At 39.6% G+C, this 24,810-nt stretch overlaps 1 protein-coding gene and 1 long non-coding RNA gene across 5 annotated transcripts in view; one reads left to right on the top strand and one right to left on the bottom strand.

Annotated features, from left to right (window-relative positions):
* The window catches only part of VCL (vinculin), a 58,810-nt gene extending 37,339 nt beyond the window's left edge, over nucleotides 1-21,471 (bottom strand). For all 4 annotated transcript variants that reach the window (XR_015290196.1, XM_023929401.2, XM_023929402.2 and 1 more), the window contains exon 1: nucleotides 20,761-21,471. Coding sequence is in view for 3 of the 4 variants with exons in the window: in XM_023929401.2 (XP_023785169.2) it covers nucleotides 20,761-20,928 (168 nt within the window). In the remaining variant the exon portion in view is untranslated. The remainder of the gene's footprint in view (nucleotides 1-20,760) is intronic.
* Nucleotides 21,472-21,488: 17 nt separating this feature from the next.
* Nucleotides 21,489-24,810, top strand: part of LOC111931067 (uncharacterized) — a 46,941-nt gene continuing 43,619 nt past the window's right edge. The window contains exons 1-2 of the long non-coding RNA XR_015290199.1: nucleotides 21,489-22,176; nucleotides 23,493-23,541. This is a non-coding gene — a long non-coding RNA (uncharacterized LOC111931067). The remainder of the gene's footprint in view (nucleotides 22,177-23,492; nucleotides 23,542-24,810) is intronic.

Below are 24,810 nucleotides of genomic sequence, written 5' to 3'. Positions count from 1 at the left end.
TTTAAGAATCAAAATTTCAACATCAAGGAATAACAACAAAAATTCTTTGTACTAGTAACAGCTCCTTTCACCAGGTTATTGTTGCTGTGTCTACTTTTGAGGTCACTACATAATGCAGTTAACTTGATGCTTTAGAAATCACAAGTTGTTTCCCATCAACATCTCTACTAAATTAAATGGGGACACGCCAACACACTCTTCTCCCTCTCCCTACTCTCCATAGAAACAATGTTATTTTTTTCCTGCACTTAGTTTTAAAATTGTAATCTCTGAAGTTTTCCTCTGTCCTAATCTCCACAAATCAGAAATTAAATTCCAAGCTAAAAAAAATTACCCCACTTTTGCTAGCAACTTAGTCTATTAGAAAAATGCAGTTAATTACTGAGAATACACCCCACACCATCCTTTAGGCAAAAAATAATTATGCAGAAGCCAATAAAGAAAGAGAGTAAGATCTGGTCTTTTCTATACACTAGCTCTTGTGTTATACAATAGAAGTCTTTATAATTGCTAGCTGACTCTCTGAACTGTGAGATCACCAACTTGACAAAATATTTCCAGCTCCTTTGTTTGCTGTATTTTCCAGCTGAATAAGCTATTCAGAAAGGCATCACAAAGCAGAAGGTCTTTAAAGCAGACACCACTTTGTGTTAAGAGCTGCCAGACCTGCTCAAGCTAGACAAGATAGCCCTGAAAATCCCTGATCAGCTGGTGCTTAAAGATTCACTGGGTTTGGACAGAAGATGTAGTGTGTCAGTACGCACAGCACTTGCCAATTCTAATGCCGTACAGCCTTCCAGAACCACTGCTTCCTTGCAAATTTTTGCTGCTTGCCAAGAGCTGTCTTCCTGGTCTGGTCCTTTTCAGAGGAATTTCACAGAAGCACACTGGCCTGAGTATTCGATTTTCTTCAAACAGATTCAGCCTAGTCTATTTTTTTTTTTTTTAATCTATTAGTACTACACTTGCAATTAGTCACACAGATGTAATGTAAAAGTAATGAGAGAGCAAAAAAAGTTAAGGATCTTGAATTTCATGATAGGTTTCTGCCCCTCGTGCTCACAGTAGGTTCATCAACAGCCATGCACTGTCCCAGCACAGCACAGCACTGCAGTGTTGCTTTGACTCCTGAACTTCATGGCAATGCCTCAGGAACATGATTCTAAATGTATCTCATGACCCACCAGAGAGTATGCCTGCTTTGTTCTAATTATTTCCATTGCACTCAGGAAACACATTCTTTATATTTCTCACTAGTTTGCATGGAAACATGCATGATCAAGATAACACAAAAAAGCGAGTAATTCCCAGTAACTCTGGATTACACATCGTTAGACAAAAGATTCTCAACAGGTGAAAACAAAGAGCAATACTTTATTCACAAGAACCATGCATTCAAGATTTATTTTCCTGCAGCTGTACCAAGCTGCATATAATTCAGTATATTGAAAAAAGTATAACTTTGAAGAATGCAAAAAAAAAAAAAAAATAGAGCTTATGATGTGGGGGAGTATTTCAAGTTGAGGGTCACTTTAGCAATTGTTATTTTATATTTGCCATACAAAAAGCATTTCATCAACTCAATCTAGAAAGGATCAGTCTCTTCTATAAAAGGATGGATAGGTTCAGTAATCAAAGAAGCATTATCAACTACTTGCAGGCAGATAGCTATCTACCTTATATGTCTATAGGTGCACACATATATATAGGGACATTTTTGGTATAGCTAGTGAAGTAGCTATATAGCTATCTTTAGTCTTCAAATGGAAATAACCTATAGGATGAGAGTCAACTCCTGTTGTTTGAGAGGTTTCTGTGGAGATTTTAAACCTCAAAAAACTGTCCTAACTCCAATGACATTTCCCTTCCAAGTCCACCCATATCCTCAGCACTGTATACCATAGAGAAGGGACATGAGATTTCAAGCAGCTTCAGTGATGCCTCAATTAGAAAGGTCAATTACCTTTCTAATAAAAAGGACTTTAACCTTCTTTTAAGCACCAACAGAGAATGTACTCCTGAATCTGTTTAAATATAAAACCTTGTTTGCATAGCTGTTATTTAACCTTTCCAGTTGTTGCTCTTTGCAGTTAGAGCCAAGGTATAGGAACAGCACATAAAAAAAAAATTACTCCACCTAGCAACTACTTAATTGGAAAAGTCTCAAAACATGAAGACATTAATGAGTAAAAATATATATCCTCAAAGAAGTTTAGTGGGTTTGCCCTGATAGCTTTGTGGTCAGATTTTGTTGCTTTGTTTCCTACTTAGTTTTCACAAGATCCTGTTTCTTCAGATTGAACTTCACATGGCCTAAGCAAGCTGTGGACACACTGCAGTGTAACACAAGGTAAGAACTACCCTCTCTACAATCCAATAACAAGAAAATAAGGATTTTTTTTTCCCTTGAAGATGTATCTATACATTCCTTATTTCAGACAGGTAGCCTGTCCAGCTTCATGCTGGACATATAAAACAATCAGCTGAGAAACACATTTTATTTCCAGTCAATAGTATACATGTAGAAAAAAATGACAGGATTCCTACTTGGGTTTTAGATATTTTTACCTCCTAAGATCAACTTTCTTTAACTTCCTGAGAAGTGACAGAGAGATAAAGAAGCTTCTGCTATTACACAGCGTTGGAGTGGCACTTACTCATGGTTCCATACTAACAGTCCTGACTAACACACTAAAATAATCGTAATTTCAACACTGCACATTACAGAGTAAGGGGAGCTTCTCAAGCAAACATTACCATGGAAGTTTCCTAGTTACAGCTTCTACCCATCCATATTAATTTCCAAACTCTTTGGAGATTAGAGACAAATCAATTGAATAACGAGTGAGCTACTTTCCTTCTTGCTCCCTGCTCAAAAAAGCAGGGAACAAGAGATAGACAAGTCAAGAAATTTAAAGGAAATGGGACACACAGAAGTAGGAGGGCATATATAGCAGCTGAAAAACTTTCTAGGAATGCTATAAGCAGGGAGGAGAGATTGAGATTTCCTGCTGCTTTTAGCTTTTAACCTTGTTTTTAAGTCTCCTGCAAGTCCTATTTGCCCCTGATTAGTAGAAAAACCAGTATGCTTTAAGCTTTCTGATGTGGAGAATTTTCTTCATGGAAAAGGCATAAAAGGCTTTTATCAGGCCAAATTTCTTCCTTATAAGCAGTTTTTTGTCATGTCTGCATCTACTGCAGGAAAGATAAGACAAGGTCCCTTTGCCCACCTTCTTAGACTGCTAGATGTAGCAAACAACAGCTGTTCAGTGAAAAGGAGAAATAATTTCATCTCCTGTAATTCCATAGGTTTCTTTAAACAGACAAGCACCCAGTAATATGTAGCCCTTCTTACTTCAGCAGTTTGAAAGTAAAAACTGCGTGTATCACATCAAATAAAACACACAAATAATTAAGATGGGAGTCCAAAGTTTATTGTTTAAAGGTCATTTTATTTTATTTATTTTTTTAAACTAAGATTCTTCTGAATTCCTCTGTTGACAATACCAGTTTGACAATTTGCCAAATGCTGGAAGTGACATTTTCCTCACAGCTTATATGATTTCCCCTGTTAAAAGGGAAGATGACCTTAGAAGAATTAGTTCTTGCAATGTTCCAGAAGCTTAATTTAAAACATCTGTCATTTTAGCAAAGGGCCTAAAAATATTCCCTCATCATCATCCAGTAAACACAACAGCCTTGGCTGTTACCCCCATGTCTCCCCCAAGAAATAAGCTGTAGTATGAGTTTTGCTTGACAAACCTAAGTGCCACACAAGTAATCTAGGTCAATATGCTAAAAAAGCAATTTTACCAGAGGAAAACTCATTAAAAATCCACTCCCTGGTTTATGCATTCTTCGTATCTCGCAAGCTTTCAGGAAGGATTATGACACAATAGTAGGAGAAATAAATCTCAAATCAAAAATTTGTTATTCATCATTTCAGTCCTATCAAGTTCCCTACAACTTCTTTGCCAATTTCTTTAGATATTTGTCCTGAAAGAATAAAATTAGGTACTTGCTTTAATTCTACAGTGACAACAGTCTCTACATTGCCCAGCCACATCTAGAAACCATCTCAAAATGGAATTTCCAGTATTTTCCACACATCCTGCATTTTAAAATAAAACTAACTTAGATCTCATAACTAGGAACAAAGAACCAAGTTGAGCTAGAAGTAAGCCAAAGTTACACCAAATTTATGATAACTCTTTACTGTCATAGATGACATGTATTTCAGTCTGGACTGAAAAAATGCAATGTGGGCAGAGAGAACTAAATCTTCATAAAAAATTAATTCAGGTTCCATACTGAGAGGTTTTACTCACACATGACAACATAAGGAAAATGACTGAAATTCATGGTATCCAGTTGTGACTCCTATACCTTTCAGAGTTCTCTCCTTGGACAAGCCTATCCACTGAAGGCCTAGAATGCAATGCCCTTTATCCCACATTCAGATTCAGACCAGTTTTTCTCAGTGGCTTCAGAAATGGCAAGGGCTCAGTAAGTACTTTATATTTGTTCAGTTTTCCTTTTGTGAGACCAGTCATCAGAGCCCAATTACATGGAAAGTGTTTTGGAAGAAGCTCTGTCAGGAAAGAAAAGCAAAACAGGACTTGGATGTTTGCCTTTGTTCTTGTCCGTCACAGTATTTTGATTGCAACCCACATTGGTTTACACTGTCAAGAAGATCCAGTTGTTGGTATTCCAATTTCTTTCATTCAGCTCTTTTAGAAATACAGGTGTTGGAGTGAATGTTTATCATGCCCTAATCCTTAGCTGCCACAATCCATGTGATAAATCTGTCAAAACAGGATTGTGCACATCCCGACACAGCAGCCTAGCATCAGACTTCGTCAGACACAAGTCAAACAGCTTTGGAGTACATGATGAAATTCCTTTGTCTCATCTGAATATACAAGTCACTCAAAAACTATCATATACAACCAGCTTCCAGTAAAGACAGGACTTTTGCAAACGGAACAGAAAAGTCAAACAATGTTGAAGTGTTTTTAGAAAAATCAAAATGAAAAGGTTTACAGGTCACTCACAATCTCATCCTTTCTCATTTAATACAACTGAAAAACTGAATTTTAAGCTACAACTTTCTTTTAAAACACAAACTTTTGTTTTTCCTTCAAAGGCTCTCAGAAGCATTTGACAAAGCAAATTTCCAGTTTCTTTATCATTATACTCATCTTACTTTGAATTATAAAGAGGATTGATATGTCACTTGCAATTAGTGAGTTTACCATTGGTTTAAGAAGCTTTAGAGTTTTCTACTCTGTAGGGAGGAATAGACCAATACAATTAGAGATGGAGAAAAGTCCAAAGGAACATGCAGCTAAAACATGCAGCTAAAAGTTCCTCCTGCTTTTCATTTGCACCAAATGAACAATGCACGTATCCCACCAGTGAACCAGTCATGACTCTTGCCTGAAGCCACACACAATGCTAAAGAGACTGCTGAATCAGAGCCCATCCGTTTGTCCTTTCAGCCAGCATGGAAGCTGTGTCCTGACTCCTGGTTTTCTCTTGACTGCCCTGGAGACTGTATTCCAGCCATAGCAGGGTACAATTCCAAAGTCATCTGGCAAGCAAATCAGAACACACCAGCCATCTGGTCCCCAACAGCAGCAAACTGACCTACCTGTCTGCACTGATGATTAAGAAAAAAATGTAACTGGCTTAAGGCTAAGGAAATCCTGCTGTCCACATAAAATACAGAACTACAAAATAAGAACCATATGGAAAACAAAATAACATCATTTGGATACCAAAATACTTCTTCATGCTGCTAGTAACTACTAACTAACTCTGTTACCAATACAGAGCTGAGGCCTGGATGGTGTTGCTAATTAGAGGATTAACTTAACAGAAGTAAACACACAATTATGTGAGATTTTTTACAGAACTATTATAATTTGGAAATTAGTTCTTTTATCAAAAGAAGAGTTTCTTTTTCCAAACCAGTACTTCAAGTTCAAATTACCTTAGAACATTATAACTCTACTTCAGTCAAATATCATAACTCATGTAAAGTTACATCTCTGACTCTTGGGCAATTACAAAACTCACCAGGAAAAATAAGATACAACTGTAGTCAATAAATGAGATTGAGAGCTGGAAACAGCTACCTTCACAAGAAAATCTAAAGACAACACCACATACCAAACAGCATGCAGGCTCCAAAAGCTCTTCCAGTTCATTTCCATGTACTCAGATCTGTGGTCAAGAGTTTCTGGGCACCTCTTAACATAAATCCTGCTGTAGGTGTATACACAAATTAGTACTGTACAAAAAGATTACATGATTTTGGAACTAAGTTTATTCAGATGCTTGTCTGAAAAACAAGAAACCAAACACCATGATTCTGCTGGCAGATTTACACCATCTTTGACAGTATGCTAGTATCTGCATGTTGCAGACTATTTTGGTATATGAGGATCTCTGTCCTGCCCCAATAATTGAGATGTATCCTATCCTTCCAGCAGTCCAGGTGTTAAGTAGAAACATCCAGAACATTTACTCATCTTGAGGTGTTTTGGCCCTGTTGGCAATAGAGGGCCAATACTAAGAAGTCACCATAGGAAGTATGCAGATCACAACAAATGGAAGGCAGATTTGGCTCCAGGTACAGCAGGGCTGCCTACAAGAATCTGTGATTCTGATACAGATAAATATTGTACTGCAGCATCTCTAAACCAACCAAAGTTGTAGCTACACATAGATAATAATTGAGTCTACTCAGTCTGTTCTTTCCTTCCTCAGAAGGATAAACTTATTGTTACACAGATCACAGCATAAGTTAGTATTCCATTTATGCACATGTTGGCACAGATATTCAAGAAGTTTTAAAAAAGCAAAGACAAAATAATATGTTGTTATCTATTACTTCTTGAGTAACTTTCAAATGTGGAACAGTAGTGCAATTTCTCTACTGTTCTGCATCTGAAATTTACTCAAGTAGTAACTGACTATATCAGCTACAAGACAGATGCCTAATATAAGTGCCTTAACTTCCCTTTGCCATTTAGTTAACTACAAAATCTGTTGTTACCATTTTGCACTGCTGATTTAACAGCTATTGCTACCTAAATGAGGCATTTTAACATGCCACAACTGAAAACGTAGGATGGCTACCAGGCCCTGAATTTTAGGATCTTCCAGCTGCTATTCACTTGTACTGACTTCTGTCTACAAGATTGTTCAACGCTGATTTTCCCTCTTCCACAGAAAGAGTGGCACCTCTTCCCTTATCAGCTCTCTCCTAGAGCAGCAGTGGTACCAGGTAGTATTTTTTTTTCCTAAATTCATGGCAGGACTGGCTCCCTGCAGGAAAACAAAATATGTAAGCATGAGAATGAAAAAAACCACTCATCTAGAATTCCTTTACTGATAAAGTAATATTTTTCACTATGTTTTTAATATATTGAAAATATCTTCATATGATCACTAATATATGACTGAAGCAACAGAAATTCACAGCATTAAATCTTTTGGCATAAGCTCTGCCACAGCAAATGTAGCTTGACCAGCAAGACACATGCTACACAGTGTTTTATAGCAATTATCCACCTTCTGTAGAACACTGGACGATTTGTCTTCCATGAGTCTCGCTTTACTTGACTAACAGCTAGTTCTAGTACTCACTAAGTTCATGGTGTAAATCACTGCTCACATGTTAAATGCAATCTTTTAGTTAGCTACAACAGTATCTAGTTACATTAAAAATAATTTAAATAGATATGGTAGACGGTTTTCCAAGGGACAGTGCACATTGACAGCACCACTGAAAACATGTGTCAGAAACTTGGTATCATGTGATTATTTTTCAGCTTGATTTTCAGTCCTCATGACCACTTATACTAGCGTTGCAAGAAATTTAGCAGGTAGAAGATGAGCCACTTATATGTGGAGTCACCACAAAGAATTTGCAAAGTATTAAAAAGCAGCCACTCAGCAGAAAGAGCTGATAGTGAATATTAAAAATCAAATAAAGTAGTGTCTGATGCAGCTTTAATTCCAAGTTAGAGACTCATTCAGCTATTAAAATTAATTTTTAAATCTTAGGCTTGCTATATGTTCATATAACAAACCACTCTCATAAAAAACTTAAAAACCACTTTCAATAGTATTTGCTATTTCTTTATTGACTCATACTGAAAAGCAATATACTTTGAAGAGCCCATGGGTTTGGGGTTCTTGTAGTAAAAGCTTGTAAGTTATGGCATAGAGGCAAACCTTACCAGTGTACTCAAAGTCTTTAACTAAGGGACAACATAACTAGTAAGAGCAGTGTATTCCAATTCCTAGTTGTCAGTAATTCTGTTGAGAATTTTTATCATTTAATTAATTCTGCAGACCTAGTTTGTCTCTCAGAACAATTACTATTTTCCATATATCTAGAGTAGAATTTAGTCTTAGCCACTTTTTCAGTCAGCATTTAGCTGTTAAACCTATTTCCATCCAAATCACTGCTGAAGCCACCCTACTTCTAAATCAGTGTTTTGGACTAACATTAATATACAATACATCCTTTTTTTTCTATGTTCACCCATTTAAAACATTATAAAAGCATCACTCCTACCCTTGCCATCCCCACTGGAAAGCCTAGCTCACATAATATTGAAATCTGTGGCAATTCTTTATACCAATGCATTTATTTGGCCCTGTTATTGTAGGCAGTGGATTCTGCACAAGCTTGACAGGATAGACAGACTTTCTGAGTAGTAGCTTCATGTTAGAGCTATACTCAAGTCTCTTTTGAAACCATGAGGAAAAATTAGGTAATATAAGCAAGCAACTTGAAGGTTACAGTCCAGTGCCACATAAATACATAGGCTAAGACTGCTTCTTTAGTTAAGTTCCCATGATTGGCAAAGCCGGTCAAAGCCTGGGTTCACATCTTGCATGCAAAGTGAATACTAGTCGCTGTTAGTTTAGAAATTGTAGAGAGGCAAAGCTTCTATGAGCTGGTCTTAAGTATTTAAATTTAACATTTTATCAAAAAGAGAGAGATGAGAAAGTTCAGCTTCTTTAAAACAACAGCTTTTTTTCTTCTTCTTCACTGCAATATGTTAGCATTTTAGAACTCCATCATGGCAGGCACTCTACAAATACACAATATCATCCATTTTACATACAACAGTAAAACATAATGCGCCACATTACAAGAAGGTTGACAACTCCACAATAGGAAAAATATATTCAAAGGCCACCCATTTCTAACTGCTAAAATCCTCTTACAAGTTTAACACACATTAATGAAGAAGTCTTTAAATCCTGGTAAAATAAATATATTAGAGATGAAGCTTCTGTACTAGCTACAATAATGTAGTTAGAAAAAGAAACATCAGTACTGCTGCAAATCCAACTAAAAGCAACTCCTATAGCAGGAAGCTACACCTGTTCCCAACATTTTGTCCTATTTGAGGAAGGTGCTCAAAATTTAATAGCAACAGAATAGAACAACTTTTCTGAACAATCATTATGCTATGTTAAACAGAAATGCAAGGGTTTGGGCCATCTAGCAAGCTTACAGCAAAATCTATCTGGAGAAAGGAATTGCATTCAGTTGTGAGAGCAAATGCTAGATCCATCACACTTAAAAATGCCTTCAGTTTATTGCCTCCATTGCCATATGGTAACCCAGTCAGTTTTAAATATGCTGGTGATGCTTATAATTGAAAAGCCACATGCAGAGAAGTTTGCTGGTTGTGACAAAAGAAGTCCAAGATGACTATGTAAAAATCTGCTGCGACATTGTTTTGTGGTGTTAGTAACCACTTCAGGGTCACAGAGTATCTTTAGCATTTCATTAGTCATTTCTCTGAGTAACTGGAGAACAGGCCAGATATTCCAATTGAATCCCCCAACACCCCTCCAAATTGCCAAAGTAATGAAGAAATTTACTTGTGCTTGACAGATAAAACACTTTTTATTCCACGGCTTTGAACTACAGTCATCACGGATGTCAAGCTGGGAAGAGGAGGGCAAAAAAAATAAAAGTCAGATCCACAGAAAGATACATTCCTGTCTTCCTGCTGCTTGGGCAGTGGGCTGGGCTCAGCTGGTCTGACAGCTCAAGTGCCAGTGGAATCTAGTCTGAGAGCTCTAAGGAATGCAGGTTTTGCCAGCATTAGCCGAAGAGAAATTAAAGAAATACCATGCTATTTTTTTAATCTTTTTTTTTTTACTCAGAAAAACAGAAGTCTAAGTGAACCCTACCTAAAATTTGCTGAGGTTCCCACTCATTGTGCTTTGATTTTTTTTCTGAGAAAAAGGGAGCATTTTATAGGTGTGGCAAAGATTCAAAAAGCACTTGCTACAGTTAAGCCAATGGTTTGGCAATTACTAGCCTTTCACAATCCATTTTTTGTCATTGCATCAGGGCAAGCTAAATAACAAGTGACCTTTTTGCTACTATTCTGCAGTTCCAGAGAAACCCCATTTATTAATCTCTGTTATTCAGCACAACTATTGTGCTGCAAAAGCTGCAAAGACAGCTAGGCTCGTGAAAGTGATTTTTACTGTAGTCCAAACACTAGTCAGTTTAATTTGTTAGCTCACCTAAAAACCTGTAAGGGTTACGCAGTCATTTGAAAAAGCAGTAACAAAGCCCACTCAACACCTGGAAAAAAAAAAAAATCTTATCAAGTGTAAAAACAGAAGCTTTTGAAGACTTAGCTGAAGGGCAAATAGACACCTGTATACACATTCAGAGGTTGAAATGTGAAGCGCCTTTTGTGATTTATCTTGACCAAAGTTACAAAAACCCCTATGTGCCTGTAAACAGGCACACCAAAACAAGTTAAACTTCCAGTAATTTCTATCTGGGTGCTTGATACAGCAATCTTTATCTAGTGATAACTCTTTTGACAAATATTCAGTGCATCACACATTTCAGTATTAAAAACCTTCCTTAAGCAAGTACAATAATATCTGTTAGCAACTTACAAGGTGTCCAGAGTTTGAATAGGAAGGTTGAGCATGCCAGCCTGAATACAATTAACACATTTATTTTTTCACTCAGTTATGTATTACTATATCCCATTTTGCACTGAAAAGCTTAAGCATTCATTGCCTATGCAAAGACAGTAGTATATTCATCTATAATAATATAATTTGATCTAATCATAAGTTTATGGTCACCAGGAACCAAATCCACCCAAAAATGCTCACAGCTCACAACATATCTGTGTCTCACATGTACTGACTATCAGCCTAGCTGAAGTCAGTTTCTGCTCCTTCTGGCAACTATTCATGTAAGTGAACAAAAAGCCTGCATAAGAGGATAAAGTTTTATTAATGCTTCCCTTGTCTAAAAGAGTTGCAATATGCAGCCTCTTCCAAATTCAGGGAAAGCTTAGAAGACGGGAAGAAGGAACTCAGCTGAAACAAGTTCTAGATGACAGCTTTTAACAGCTCCCCTGCTTGACAGGAAGAGTCAGACTTCTGAAACTGAAGAGCTGATACCCAGCAAACAACTGAAAGATGACAATGGGCAAATTGATATGGACTTTCCTGACTTGGCCTTTAACAAGGTTCCCATTTTGATGGATCCATTCAAAAAGAAATGCTGAGAACATTCATTAGTTTGCCACTACACAATGAGGTATAAGGTAACAAGAGTGCCTCTCATCAGTTCAGGGGTGCACAACTCACCACTATTTCTCATACTGCTACTATGGCACTTCTGGCTACTCATCTATGAAATTAATCACCACAGCTGTTTTCTTGCATACTTTTTAGCATTTAAGGAGGGGCAGACTTGTGTCTAGTTCATGCTAAGGTTCAGCTACTAAAATGAAGTTCAAATTGAATACCATTGTATTTAACTATTCCCACAAATGGAAATTACACATTGAGCAAAGAGACCAGAACAGCTGCAACACACCCAAATATTTTAAGCTGCATACACAAAACCAAAACCTTCTTGAGCCATCACAAAAAAATTGGTTTAATATAAAAACCGCTTGCCTGTACTTTTCCTTTCATAGACTGTAAGCTCTAATTATCTTTCATAGATACAGACTGAGGAGCCAAAGGCAGGAGGTGCTCTGCTATCAGAAAGAGGGAAGAATTTATTGGGAATGCCAATGACAGATGAGTGACCATTATATGGTAGAATTAAGAATCCTGAAAGGAAAAAACTAGACAAATCAGAGCTTGAGCTTCAGAATCAACTTTAGCCTCTTCAGGGACGTAACAGGAGAAATCACATAAAATACAGCCCTAGAAAGAGAAATTCTGGAGAGCTGGTTGATTTTCAAGGATCACCTACTCCAAGCTGGTTACTCCTGACAAGCAGGAAGACAAGTGACAGGAGGCCTGCCTGAATGAACAGTGCTCCTGCTGGGAGGAACAGAGACTTTAGCTGAGCATGCAGGGATGGGGTGCATCCCAAAGCGCATCTAGAGCTGAACCTAGTGAGGGGCATGGAAGACTGTGTAATGCTTGTGTAAATCCAGCAGCAAAATAAAGTCTAGGTAAAATGTGGGCCCATCATGGGATAGGTGTGGGTGTCTGACCACAACACAAAAAATTATGTACTCAAAGACTCATTTACCTCTGTATTTTCTGTGAATATCTTCCTTCAGCAATCCCAGGTCCCCAGGATACCCTGAAAGATCTTTGTGGAAAGAAGCTCAAGCTACATTTGCTATTCTGTGGGTGTAACCATTGATGTAAATGCAATGCAACATTATTACAATAGGTCTCTTCATAAATATCCTGGGCCAACACCAACAGAAACAGCTTGTTTCTTTTCTCCATTCTTTACTGGAGAAACCTAGCATGAATCATCAGTTTCCTACCCTACTCATGAAGTCAGAATACTGAGAAACTGTTCCAACACATGTTTTCTCAGCGAGAGAAAGGGTTAGATATCATCATCAACTAAGATCAACAAACTGACAGTTTCAGAAACTCTGGAAAGGCTTTGATAAAGAAGAGATTCTGGGTTTTTTTTCTTCTGTCCCCCTTCATTAATCACTATTGTAAGCCATTGTTCATTATTCATGTTGTAAACAGCTCTCCTGAAGCATCAGAACAATATTGACTTCTAAATAAGAGATATGTTATAAAGTGAGATACTCAAGTGACATCTTTGGTTCAAGTCTCAGGATATGGGCAAGTACAAGTCATACCTAGTACACTTTAATTATTAGGCAAAGTAAGTAAAGGAAAGGTTTGCCTCCTCTGATGATTCTCTAGTCAGTCTTTCATATCCTCATAGATGCACTAGGGCCTGATTTACTCCAGGGACAAACCAGACCTACTTCCAGGTATTATGCACATAGGGTCATGCCCCCATTCCCCACCCCTCCCAGTTCAGTTCTGAGCTGCTAGGATGCTAGGCTTGTGTTTGGAAGAGATACTTATTGGTGAAATATCTGGAACTGAAAAGAAGATTTAGCCTTCATTTTATCATTTCATCTCCCCAGGCAGCAAGTTACCTTGTATCCACAAAGGATCTTCTGAAGTGAAGATAGCAGCAATATTCATTCATCTGGTATATTTCCATGGCTCAACACAAGCTGTTACTCTAGACTCCAATTACAGGACAATATTTAGAGTTCTCTCTCACCTCTTGTCATAAAAATTAAGGAAGAAATTATACAACTAAACATTACAATTAATGTAGTGGATAAACTTTTAGCAGTTATATAGTTACAAAAAAAATTAAATTAAATTTAAAATTAAATGTTAAAATTCAATTACAATACTCCCATGGCTGTGTTTAAAGATAAATGTCAGGAAGGCTATCAATTTGCAGAAATTAAGAACTGAAGTTCTATATCAAGAATTGCTTCTCAGCATATGACTGAGCAAGTGATAAAATATAATTTATGCCACTAAGAAAAAATATTACATTGCATTGTTTCTTAAGGTCTAGTTTGCCAGTCTAACTTGCTTTTCAGTGTATTAAATATCAAGCCAGTAAGACTTAGTATGACAATGCAGTCAGAAACAGGAGCTTAGGAGAAACACAACTCTTCCACAGAGATAAAAAGGGGATAAAAAAAGGGATAAAAAGCTAGTCTTCACTGTATGCGAAAATGCACTCAAGGCAAGAACAGACTATGATTTGCCTACTGTCTCCTTTGAAAAATCAACTGGCATCATTTCCAGTAACTAGCACTAAGACCACATTTGCTAACAAATCTTTAAAACCACTGTTTGGATCCACCCCACACCCAGTCCTCTCACAGATTTGTTTCATCCAAATTTCAACTATATCACAAAGGGGAAAATACCTGCAAGTTACTCTGTGCTCTGAAGGTACACATTTCTGAACCATGTTTAGTTTGGTTAATTTTTTATTAACCTCTAAAAGGAGTTCTACATCTACAGTCCAATATCACTATGTGGAGAAAAATGTTTTCTGGTTTCAAAGTACAAAGCAAAACTACATCACTCGCTAAAGTTACAAGATATCAGCAAGAATAAATTGCTAAAAACACCGATCCTTAACACAGATGTAACTCCTCCCACACTGGTATAATTGACTTATGCAGAAAAAAGCATTTAATAAGCTTTCCAAAGCAGGAGTGGTATTCACCAGATTCTTAGCATATGGAACTTTTTAGTACAACTGCCACTTAAAGTCTATCCATGCCACAATAATAATCTCAGTTTTTATGTCCAAAAAAGCAAGCTGCATATGAGGAGATATTCACCATCTCTATGTACCTTTAAAGGAAGAAAGAACAGAAGATTCTTCTTAAAGCTGATGGAAGAGACTAGAATAAATTAAGTATTCAAACACAGTAACAGAACAAAGATTATTCCATTCAAATAAGAAAATAATTAATCACTTATTAAAGATGATTCCTAGCAAATAAAAACAAGAAATAAGTTTATGATGTGCTTTTGTTATTACAAAGTTGCTTTCTGTCTGACTAATCACTCTTCTACCTGCCCCTCCCATACACACACACCCTAATGTGGTTTTCCACTTTCTCAGAGCATATGGCCACAGCTTCCACAATATGGTAAATGATCCCTGAAGAAATTGCTCTACACTGAAGAGGGATGCTCTAATTAAAAAAAAAAAAAAAAAATTTTTATTATTTGTAGAACACTAATCCATTTTCTACTACTGATACGTAAGACCTAGAAAGCTGTAGTGAAAAGACATCCTCTCATGAGATCTTCAGGCCTATTCTAGTGCTAGTTCACTTGTCACTAGTTTGAGTTCTGTAGAGTTCAGATGATCTGCTCTTTGGACCATTTCTTTCAGCTTCAAAATGGAACAATATAATAAACTGGAAATGGGAAGGCACAGATCTATACATATCCCATGACAAGTTACAAACATCAAGAAAAAATGCAAAAACCACAATCCCCTTGAAAGTCATCTTTTGTGCTGTGCAGAAAATTCTACAAGGAAAAAAAAGCTTATCTCTTTCCTCTCTTCTCCATCCTTTTACAAGATTTATAAACATATTGCATGCTAATTTTTCCCTTCAAAAAAGAGAAACACTAAGCTGCTCACAACAGCTCACTTCTCTCTTTGAAACCTGAGTTCCAGGCAAGTCAGCTATGCCAAAAGAAAAGTTAGGATGATCACACTGTTTTCCCATCCACTCTCCTAAACAGTCAGACCATTTCTCCTCATTCCAGGTGTTTATCCGTGTATTTGACTTTTGCTGATGGAATCATGACAAGGATTTCAAGGCATGCTGCATTCTTCACAAATTCATTTAAACAGGTTATTTCCAAGCTGGTGGTTTGCAGGTATCGGTAGGCAATTTACAGCCTGTCCAGAGAAGATGGACAGCCCTTTCCAAATGGTCCTGCAACCCCAGGCCACTTCTCACCTGTCAGAGGCCCCTGGATATGCAGCCAGAACACGCCAGTGGCTTTAGGTGATTACTGCTTCTTCCTCCGCTAAAATGAGATAGGACAGCTGCTATAGCTACACTAAATGCAACAATTCCACAGCTAACTTTTTTGTTTGGTTTTACATCTCTGCCAAAGTATTGGCATCACTTTCCATCTGTTTTAAGAGCTACCTAGGTAGCTTCAGTTGTGCCTAGATGGGGTGGGCCTCACCTGGTGGTGGTTTAAAGAGACTGACCTCACAACTTCAGGAAGTCACAAAAACCTTTGCCACACATGACTTTGACCCAGTACTACAGGGTCTTGTTCCCATCAAGTACTTATCTTCAGTCAAGCTTAATCTTATTCTAGACTGGATTTAGTTACATTTTAAAATGGTACTTGGCCCAGACCTACTTAAAGGAAGCATCTGATAAATCCTATGAGACAGGAGATTTATAATCTGAGAGACCCTTCCTGATGATTAGCCTAACCTAGCTAGTCACAGTTAGTACTGAGATACAGAAAGGTGTCAGTAGTATTTCATAAGCCTCCAAACCTCCATAAGTAAATAAAGCCATATTTATATACAGCATCCAACAATAACACCCTCTTGAGAAATATGGTCATCAGCAATTTAATAGAGAGTAAAGCAATTTTTTTTTCCCATTAAAAAACAATGTACTAGAAACTGGATGCATATACACAGTTGTGAAACAGATTCACATATAAAAGGACAGATCAGAGAATGGAATGGCAGAAGTTGCATCATCAAATAGATAAACACTGTTTTCTCAAAGCAGATCTCTGTTCTGAAAGATCTCAGTCACCTCATTTGTCACCATTAGTGTCTTAAATCTTTCATTATGAGCATTTCATAGGAGTATCGCTTTGCTCAGATGCCCCAAAGCTCTATAAAAATGAAGTACATAAAAACAGGGTAAGTCTCAAGCAATTGGTCTCAGTTAAAGCAGGTCAGATCTTTCAGACCATTGTTGACCTGGTTCAACAGCCCAGACTCTGAAAAACCAACACTTCCTTGAACTGCTGAGCCTGCTCCAGTATTCCAAATTGTGTGTTTCCCAAGTGCCTTCTATTACCTTAATTTTCAAGCAGAGAATTACAACACAATCTGTCAAACTCAGCAGCTTCACCCATGGTATTGTTGGTATTTGGCAGAGGAACAGCAACATTGCTCTGAGGCAGCTCTGTCTGAAACAGCAGAGAGAAGTGACCAGAGTGGGCTATGCCTGTACTGACAGAATGCCGAAATCCATACAAGGCAGAGTTTACAACATCAGAGTAGCATTTGCTTTCTCTTTTTGGCACTAACACTGGTCTGAACATAAATGCTTCTAAATTCACTACTGCAAAGTAGTAATTTTTTTTCTCCTCCATAAAATAAAACCACATATATAATGTGTGTGATCGGATTACCATTTCTGCATCATCATGATCAGCCATCCTCGATAAAAATCTGTTTTTAAAACAGGCTAAAAGTCTGAGGATTTTAAAAAAAAAAACAAACCAACAATTAAGGGGAAAAAAACCCTGAAACAACACATGATGAAAATCACCACATGGTTCATTTCCTGCCTGGGAAGTTTGACTAGCTAAAACTCAATTTGATTTCACTCTCCTCTGAACTAACAGGATATTTAGCAAGCTCAAAATTATTCCACACCTATTAGGTAGCCTTGACTATTACCAACCACCAGCACCACTTCTGTTGACTTGCAGCATCACATCTTTCAGCTAAAAGAAATAACTTTTCCATAAAAGGCACACATTCACTACAAATATAAGCAAACACAAACATTAAGATTTTCAGTTAAAAGGACCAATTTAGTACATTCATAGTCTTGTGGTATCTGAAGGTTCTCCCTCAAATTCCTGCTCCAGTCAAAGTTGATTTCCATGCAAAAAAAGCTTCTGATGCTTACCTCCACATTATATTTTTGCACAGGCAACAAGGACTTTACCCCACTTACAAGTTAAGAAATTTCATCAAAATACTTCAAAACAATTTGAGAATTACTGTGCAAAAGCTATTCCCCAACAGAATAATCAAGATGCAGTGGAAGCAAACTGCCACATATTGCAAACAGAATACCAAGTCTTTCTTTGGAATTTTCTACAGGAATGATTGACTTGTAAAGATACAGTTATTTCATTAACTTCAGCACTGACTTGGACTATCTCCTCTCCAGGATTACTTTACGATTAGGTTCTGACAAGAAAGTATCTCTGTGATAAGTCTACTTGAGTGTGCAAACTTTACATTAAAAAAGTCATTAATTTAAGATGTCTTCAGGAAAACCTTAAAATATAGCACAACCATTAATGACAGCAAATACAGAAATGCATGCTGAAGGAAAAGTTCTCTTATAGAGGTAAGTCTCTAGTCAGGGTACTTAGGAGGAGGACCCCCTTTTGACTCATCTAATTGTCCTAATACAAGATTCTCATATCTATCAACCTCTGTTCCATCTTGAATAGTGTATTGTGCTAACTCCATCTCAGGAATGTTCAAGTTACTGCACATAGGTCCTTCCTTATAGACATATAGTCATCTCCTAGCCCATTTCCACCCACAGTATATCTTTTAGGCCTCCCACAAGAATGGGTCTCAAAACTTCAAACACTGCTACCAGCAATTACATACAGACATAACAGTTAAATCAATTTAAAATTGCATTTTCCAAACTGCAGAATCCTTACTATAGGTTAGGCAGCTGGAGAGCACTGCTGCTGTATATGAAAATTTATCTCTAAAAAGCTCCCTGCTCCTCAGTACTTTTCTTAATGTACTTTGTGATACTACACTAAGAACCCTAAGCAGGCAGCAAGCAACACAACGAGCCAGCAGCTGCATTATTGTCTTGGTTGCACTGATAACTCCATCTTTGCTGTCACCTGGGAAGCCACCAGAAGGCTCGTAATTCAAGAACCTGTCTGCACAAATTCTCCTGCTCCTGTGAAACTGCTCTTTCATAAATCACCCTTACACTTCAGAGTGATGCACCGAAAACAGAGCTCCAGATAGGAAACAGAACTTTAATTCTGCATTTTTCTAATGTAGACAAAACTGTATTTTAACAGATCAGGGCATTTTCGTGGTAACTACCACCACAGATTACACCACTTCTATTTGCTCTTTGCGAATAAACACAGAAAAAATAATTCAATAATCTTTTCTTTTATCTAACTAGCAGGCAAAAATAGAAAATCAGAGGCTTCCAAAACAGTCTAAAATGAAAGAAGAGCTAGCTTTAGCAAGCTGCAGAAGGAAACTAATTCTGTTTCTGTATTTCTCTAGTAAATGAGACTTTATCAGATCAAGTTTCTTTTGAGAGAAAGGTGGCGTGGGAAAAAATAGTCACACAACCCAGTTCTACACGGTTAGCTCAGAGAAGCAAAGCATTATTCCAATGTCTTCCTTTCAAGGAAAAGTATTTCATACACACAGGCTTCACACCCTTACAGCCAAAACACCTAGTACATGAGTGAATTGCTGAAGAACAATTGTTCTACATAAAAAGATGAGTGCCTGCTTTAGTCAGCAAGAAGCTGAAGTATTCTAGACAGTCTGTAATATTGATAGTCATGGCGACCATACTTACACTATAGTAAACTGCAAATCCTCAAAGTGGCAAGTTATTCTAGCAGCAGTAAGTACTACAGGCCAAAACGTGATAAACACATCACATACATTAGTCATCTTCACAGCTTCTTATGCCCACAAGCCTCATGATTTCAGTGCAGGAAAACATTGGTTAACACTGACACAGTATTTTAACTTGCATAGCTATTCATTTTAAGGCTAAGTTTACTGGCAAGGGGTATTTCTTGCCAGGAATTACTTCAGAATTTTACAGGACTCAAAATGAGCAAGCAATATGTGATGTTCGAAAATTAACTCAAGCTTAACAAAGGTCCAAGGTAAGTATTACCAGGTAATTCTTAATGCAGTAGAAAGGTAGGCAATGCCACAGTGCTTTCTGTATCAGAGAAAATATTTCTGCCTTGCAACAGTTTGTTATTCTTTTGTTGATGACAAAAGAGCTAATAGGACTAAAAGACTTCAAATGTATTAGTCACTTGCACTTCTCATACTGCAGTGTCCATACTGTGAATACTCAGATCTTAAAGAGACAAACTGTGTATAACTGCTTTCAAGAAGTCGAGAGAATCAGGCCAAATTTTCGTCACCTTTAGCTTCCCACAAGCAAACAGTAACTCATAGTCTAAGCTATGTAACAATTTACAGCACCAGACTTTTCCTGGAAGCCACGGATCTGTCCCGCCTCAAGTGATACTGATAAGGAACGGCCAGCCTTTACCAATTTAAAGATGAAACCCAAATGCCTGGGAGGTTTGGGCTTTGTTATTGGTTGGGTTTGGGAATTTTAGGATAGGCTCACGCCAAGTAAGTATTTTGCCTTTTATAGTGCATACACTTAAAATAGGAGTTTCCTAGGCAGCAAAGAACCACACAGCGTATCAGAGCCATCTGTGAAGCGTCTCGGGCGGGTATGAACAGCACCAATTACAGCGCTTTACTGCACTTTAATGTGATGCCGCTCCTCAGGTGGGCAAAGGCTTCTTCGCTCCGAGACGGCGAGCAACTCGCTGTTGGGACAACTCACTGCTCCGCAGCACGGCTCTGCCGGCTCATTCGCCGGCCGGGGCAGGAACAGAAGAAGGCGGCTTCCAAGACGGAGCCGCAGAGGTCCAGACAGCCTTCCAACTTAACCCTTCCCGGGCCCCGCCACGGCACCCAGCCGGTCCTCACGGGGCGGGGGCCGGGACACCTGTCCGCGACAGCCCGGGGCGGGCGGGCGCCGCCAGACTCCCAAGTTGGCCGCGGTGGCCAAAGTCGCTCCCAGGAGAAGGCGTGGAGGAGGCGGGCCGGCCGCCGCTACTCACCCGCACCAGGTTGCTGACAGCGGCCTGCACGGCCGACACGGGGGCGGTGAGGTCCGGGATGGCCTTTCCGTCCACCTCCCCCTCCTCATGCATGATGACCAGGTGGGAGATCTGCTGGGCCACCGGCTCCAGGATGCTCTCGATGGTGCGCGTGTGGAAGACGGGCATGGCGGCGGCGGGGTGGGGGGGCCGGGGCCCAAACTCAGCACAAACTCCTGGCAAACTCTGTCCCTGCGGGCTGGCGCCCCACAGAGAAAGCCGCGGCCTCCGCGCGAAGAGGAAAAGGAGGAAGGATAGGAAACCAAACGACTGCTCCGAGCTCCCCTCGCCCCGGAGCGGAGTGCGGCACACGGAGAAGCGGCTGCCGGCTCAGGCTCGCGGAGGCGGGACTCGAACTCGCTGCCCTCCTGCCACCCGCTGGCAGCACCCACCCCGCACTGGCGCCGCTCCTCAGCCAGGCGGCGGCTTTTCAAGCGCCACAAGCCGCCCCTCCCGCGGCTCCCTCCCCCGGCCGCCTCGCCCAATGGCCGAGCCGGGGCCGCCGCTCCCAGTGGCGCAACGCCGCGTCCATCAACATTCCAGAGCCTCCTTCCCCCTCCGCCCCCCGCCTTTCCCGCACCACCCGCCTTCCCAACCAAGCTTGGTTGCGCGGGCGCTGGTTTCCCAGAGTCGAGATGACGTAAGACATTCTGGTGTCCATATAAGGAGACGATTAATGCCGGGGTACCGGGATAGCGGGGGGTGAGGGCGGTGGGATTCCTGCGCCACGCCCGGCGCAAGTTCGCTGCGTCGGGCTGAGGCGGAGCGTGACCGTGTGGGGCTGCCCATCGCTGGGACGGAGGTGGCGCTCCTAGCCGGACCCGCCGTCCCCAGGCGCTGCTTGGGGAGCGCCGCTTCGTGCGGGGCGTGCGTTCTCCCGGCAGCCGGCCCTGCGCGGCCCGCCCTGGGCGCGGCCCCGAACGCTTCCGCCCACACTGAGGAAAAGTGGTGAGAGGCTGCGGGCGCCGCTTCCCGCCCGCGCTTCGCCTCAGGTGGGGCGGGCAGTCCCTGCCCTCCCGCTCCCCGCGTGCCGCCCCTCAGGTGCTGAGGGGACACGGCGGGACAACGCTGAGGCCCTGCGGGGCGGCACGTACGGAGAGACTGTACCTCGGCTTGAGTTTTACCGCTATGACTGGCGGTAACAGCGGGAGTTTGTTTAAATACACTTCGGTGAGCGGCGTGGTGTCGGGAGAAGGATTAAAAACCGTAGTCAGAGAGGAAGATAAATCCCCGCTTTCCCGTAGCGCCGGTGTGGGAGCGGGGCTGCCAGTCCCAGCACAGGTCGGGGTGAGCCCGTGCGAGCGCTGCCCGTCCTCCGGGGAGCCCCGGGCGCCGTGTCCTGTGGCAATAGCAGCACTCGTGGTAATAAAATAAAACGTGAGTAAGGAGTTACGCTCTGCGCTTCTTTCTTTGATAAACGAGCACGGGTTCAGATTTGGAAAGTTATTGCTGGCTTGTAGATGTTTTTATCCTTGTGCTGCTATTTTAAGGTATAAATCAATGTCCCTGTCAGACTAGGTTGTACTCTGAAGTGTTCCAGAGCAAACAATATGTTTTCTGTGCAGTGTTTGAACACAGCCACTCCTACCAGCAGACACAGGGACATACAGAAAGAGCCATTAAATCAGTAAGGCTGGTGTGAGCTCAAGGATCTCTTTGTAACTTGTACCAGCGTTGTCAGGGTTGCAGCTACAGGGACAGTTATGAGTTGTAGGCCTAAAAAGCTATGAAAAATAGACTGCGTGCAAGGTTAAGAAATCATAGCAACACCTTTAGCTCAGAAGTTTTTTGTTTTAGTTTCTTTACTGTTCTCTCTTAGTATGATGGAAATCATATTTCTCTGTGTGTATTTATTGAATCTTTGGTGGTAGTAGTGATAGTACTACTAGGTTGTGCAATCCCACTTGGTTTGGAAAGAGGTGTATTTGTAGGCTCAGTAACAGATAATCAAATTATGCTATTGGCATGCAAAACATAATTATAGTATCAGTCTTTCAGCAGTAATGAGTGTTTTAAGTTACTTGAACTGTGCACTGTAAGAGTGGCTTACGTTGTTTGCTGTTGGCTGTATAGCAGGTACCATTTTTAGCATATACGTACCTACCACACCTAGTACCTCTTTCACATACTGTAGATCAATAATAATGAGAATAGGTAACAATCCTTCTAGACAGCAGTGTGCAGGAGCTGGGAATTACAAAAATCAATTAGTCTGTGTCAAATAATCTGCTAAATTCTGTTTTATGGAAGACTGAAAACTTAATAAACCCTACATATTTAGTCATTTGTGGGACTCACACAAAAGCAAAGCTCTTTGATTCAAAATACTTACTTTAGATTTTAGGATTGCTCGTACTGACTTATGGCTGAAATATGCATGTTTATGCATATGACTTTCAGGGAAAGGTGTTATCTGATCATTATAAAAGGCTGATCTGGTGGGCCAGATGCAGTTACTACAGGCAACTTAAAATACAGAACCAGTGGAAATTTTTGGTGGCCTCCTGATGCTTTTCCTGCCTACAGGACCAAAATCTGTACTTGTATTTGGGATGTGTTGGTATTAAGAGTTTGTTTCACTACTTCACTTTTATTGGTATATAATTAATAGCAATGTATGTAACACTGCTTTTCTGGTTTGCTTTTTTTTTTTTAAAGTATTAAGTTAACAGAGTTTTCTTTTTCCTTTGCAGTATTCACAGCTGTCACACTGATGTCATATGAGTAACAGCTTTGAGGCAGGTACTTTTTTCAAGAAGTTCAGAGTTTCTTATTGTGGTTTTGCTTCCTCAGGTTCTGCATTAGTCATTAATTCATCAGGTCTTGGAAGATGGTTTGAAAGTAATAGTTTCTGTTTATAAAGTCCAGGATGGAAATATGTGATTTCTTTTGTCTTCTTCCAATATGATATTGCATATCAAACAAAACAAACAAAGGGATGCAAGATCTCCTTTCCACACACTCAAATTGTTAGCATTATTAAGTAGCATCTATTATTAGTATGACAGTGGAGATCAGCATCTCAGATAAGTTAATGTGCTTAGAATGAAAGGATTATCTTTTAAGGATTCTTTCCATGTCTCTTAGTATTTCATACAAACTCAAGTGAGTCCAGTTAAGCCCATTTCTGCAGAGGACCTGATGTCAGGAGCATCTTCTGCTTACAGAAATCTTCATTGTCTTTAGGGGTATAATATCTCTCTGACCCAAATGATCAAATAAATTCTCCTTTTTTCACAAGTCTTTTAATGAAGGAAAGAAATTCTCTCTACTTCCACTGAGGTAAGTGCGATGCATGAATACAAAAGCAATAGGCTTAGGTGGAAAAAGGAAGGACAATGGGCACTTATAAAAAGTGTAGCTGCAATGCAGCCTCAGCCACAGTGTTTTTTGGAGAGTTCTGTGCTCTCATGCTCAGGGTACATGACAGTACAGCTGCAAGTGACAGGAGCAGTGAAACCAAGATATTTGCTAAGAGCTTCATGAACCTGCAGTTGGCTGCAATCATAAGGTGTTTTGCTAGTATTAATACTTTATTGAAAGTGGACGTGTCTGATTAGCTTGAAACACTAGCCTCCATTTTACAGTAAATATTTTCAGTACTAGGTACCACAGTAGAGGAGAATTATGCTTTCTAGGCAAATACACTTGACTGTGATTAATCACTTTTACCTGGAATCATCTGATCTTGTTCCTTTACTGCACCAGCTTCTAACTTTTCTGAGTAAAAACTAATTAGCTACCTGAGGAAGTTTACAGAAATGCTATATTTATATATTGCATAAACTGGATTGTATAAATGTCTCACTCCTATGAAGATTTAAGCATATGTTGAAACTTAAGGTTTAGAATCTCTTTTATCAGCTTCTGGAGAATTGGAGGCTACTGTTGATCAGTGGACATTCTGCATTCCCTCTTATCAAGCATTAACTTTGGGTAATCTAAAGAGTAAGGAATGGATGATTGAATTCTAAGTAAAAAGGTTTTTTTTCTTTCTGTGGTAATGTGCAC

This window comes from Cyanistes caeruleus, chromosome 8 (genome assembly GCF_971803275.1).
Source record: "Cyanistes caeruleus chromosome 8, bCyaCae1.hap1.1, whole genome shotgun sequence".
Taxonomy (NCBI): Eukaryota; Metazoa; Chordata; class Aves; order Passeriformes; family Paridae; genus Cyanistes; species Cyanistes caeruleus.
Note: the sequence above shows the minus strand (reverse complement) of the source record. Positions and strands in the feature narration are given on the sequence as shown.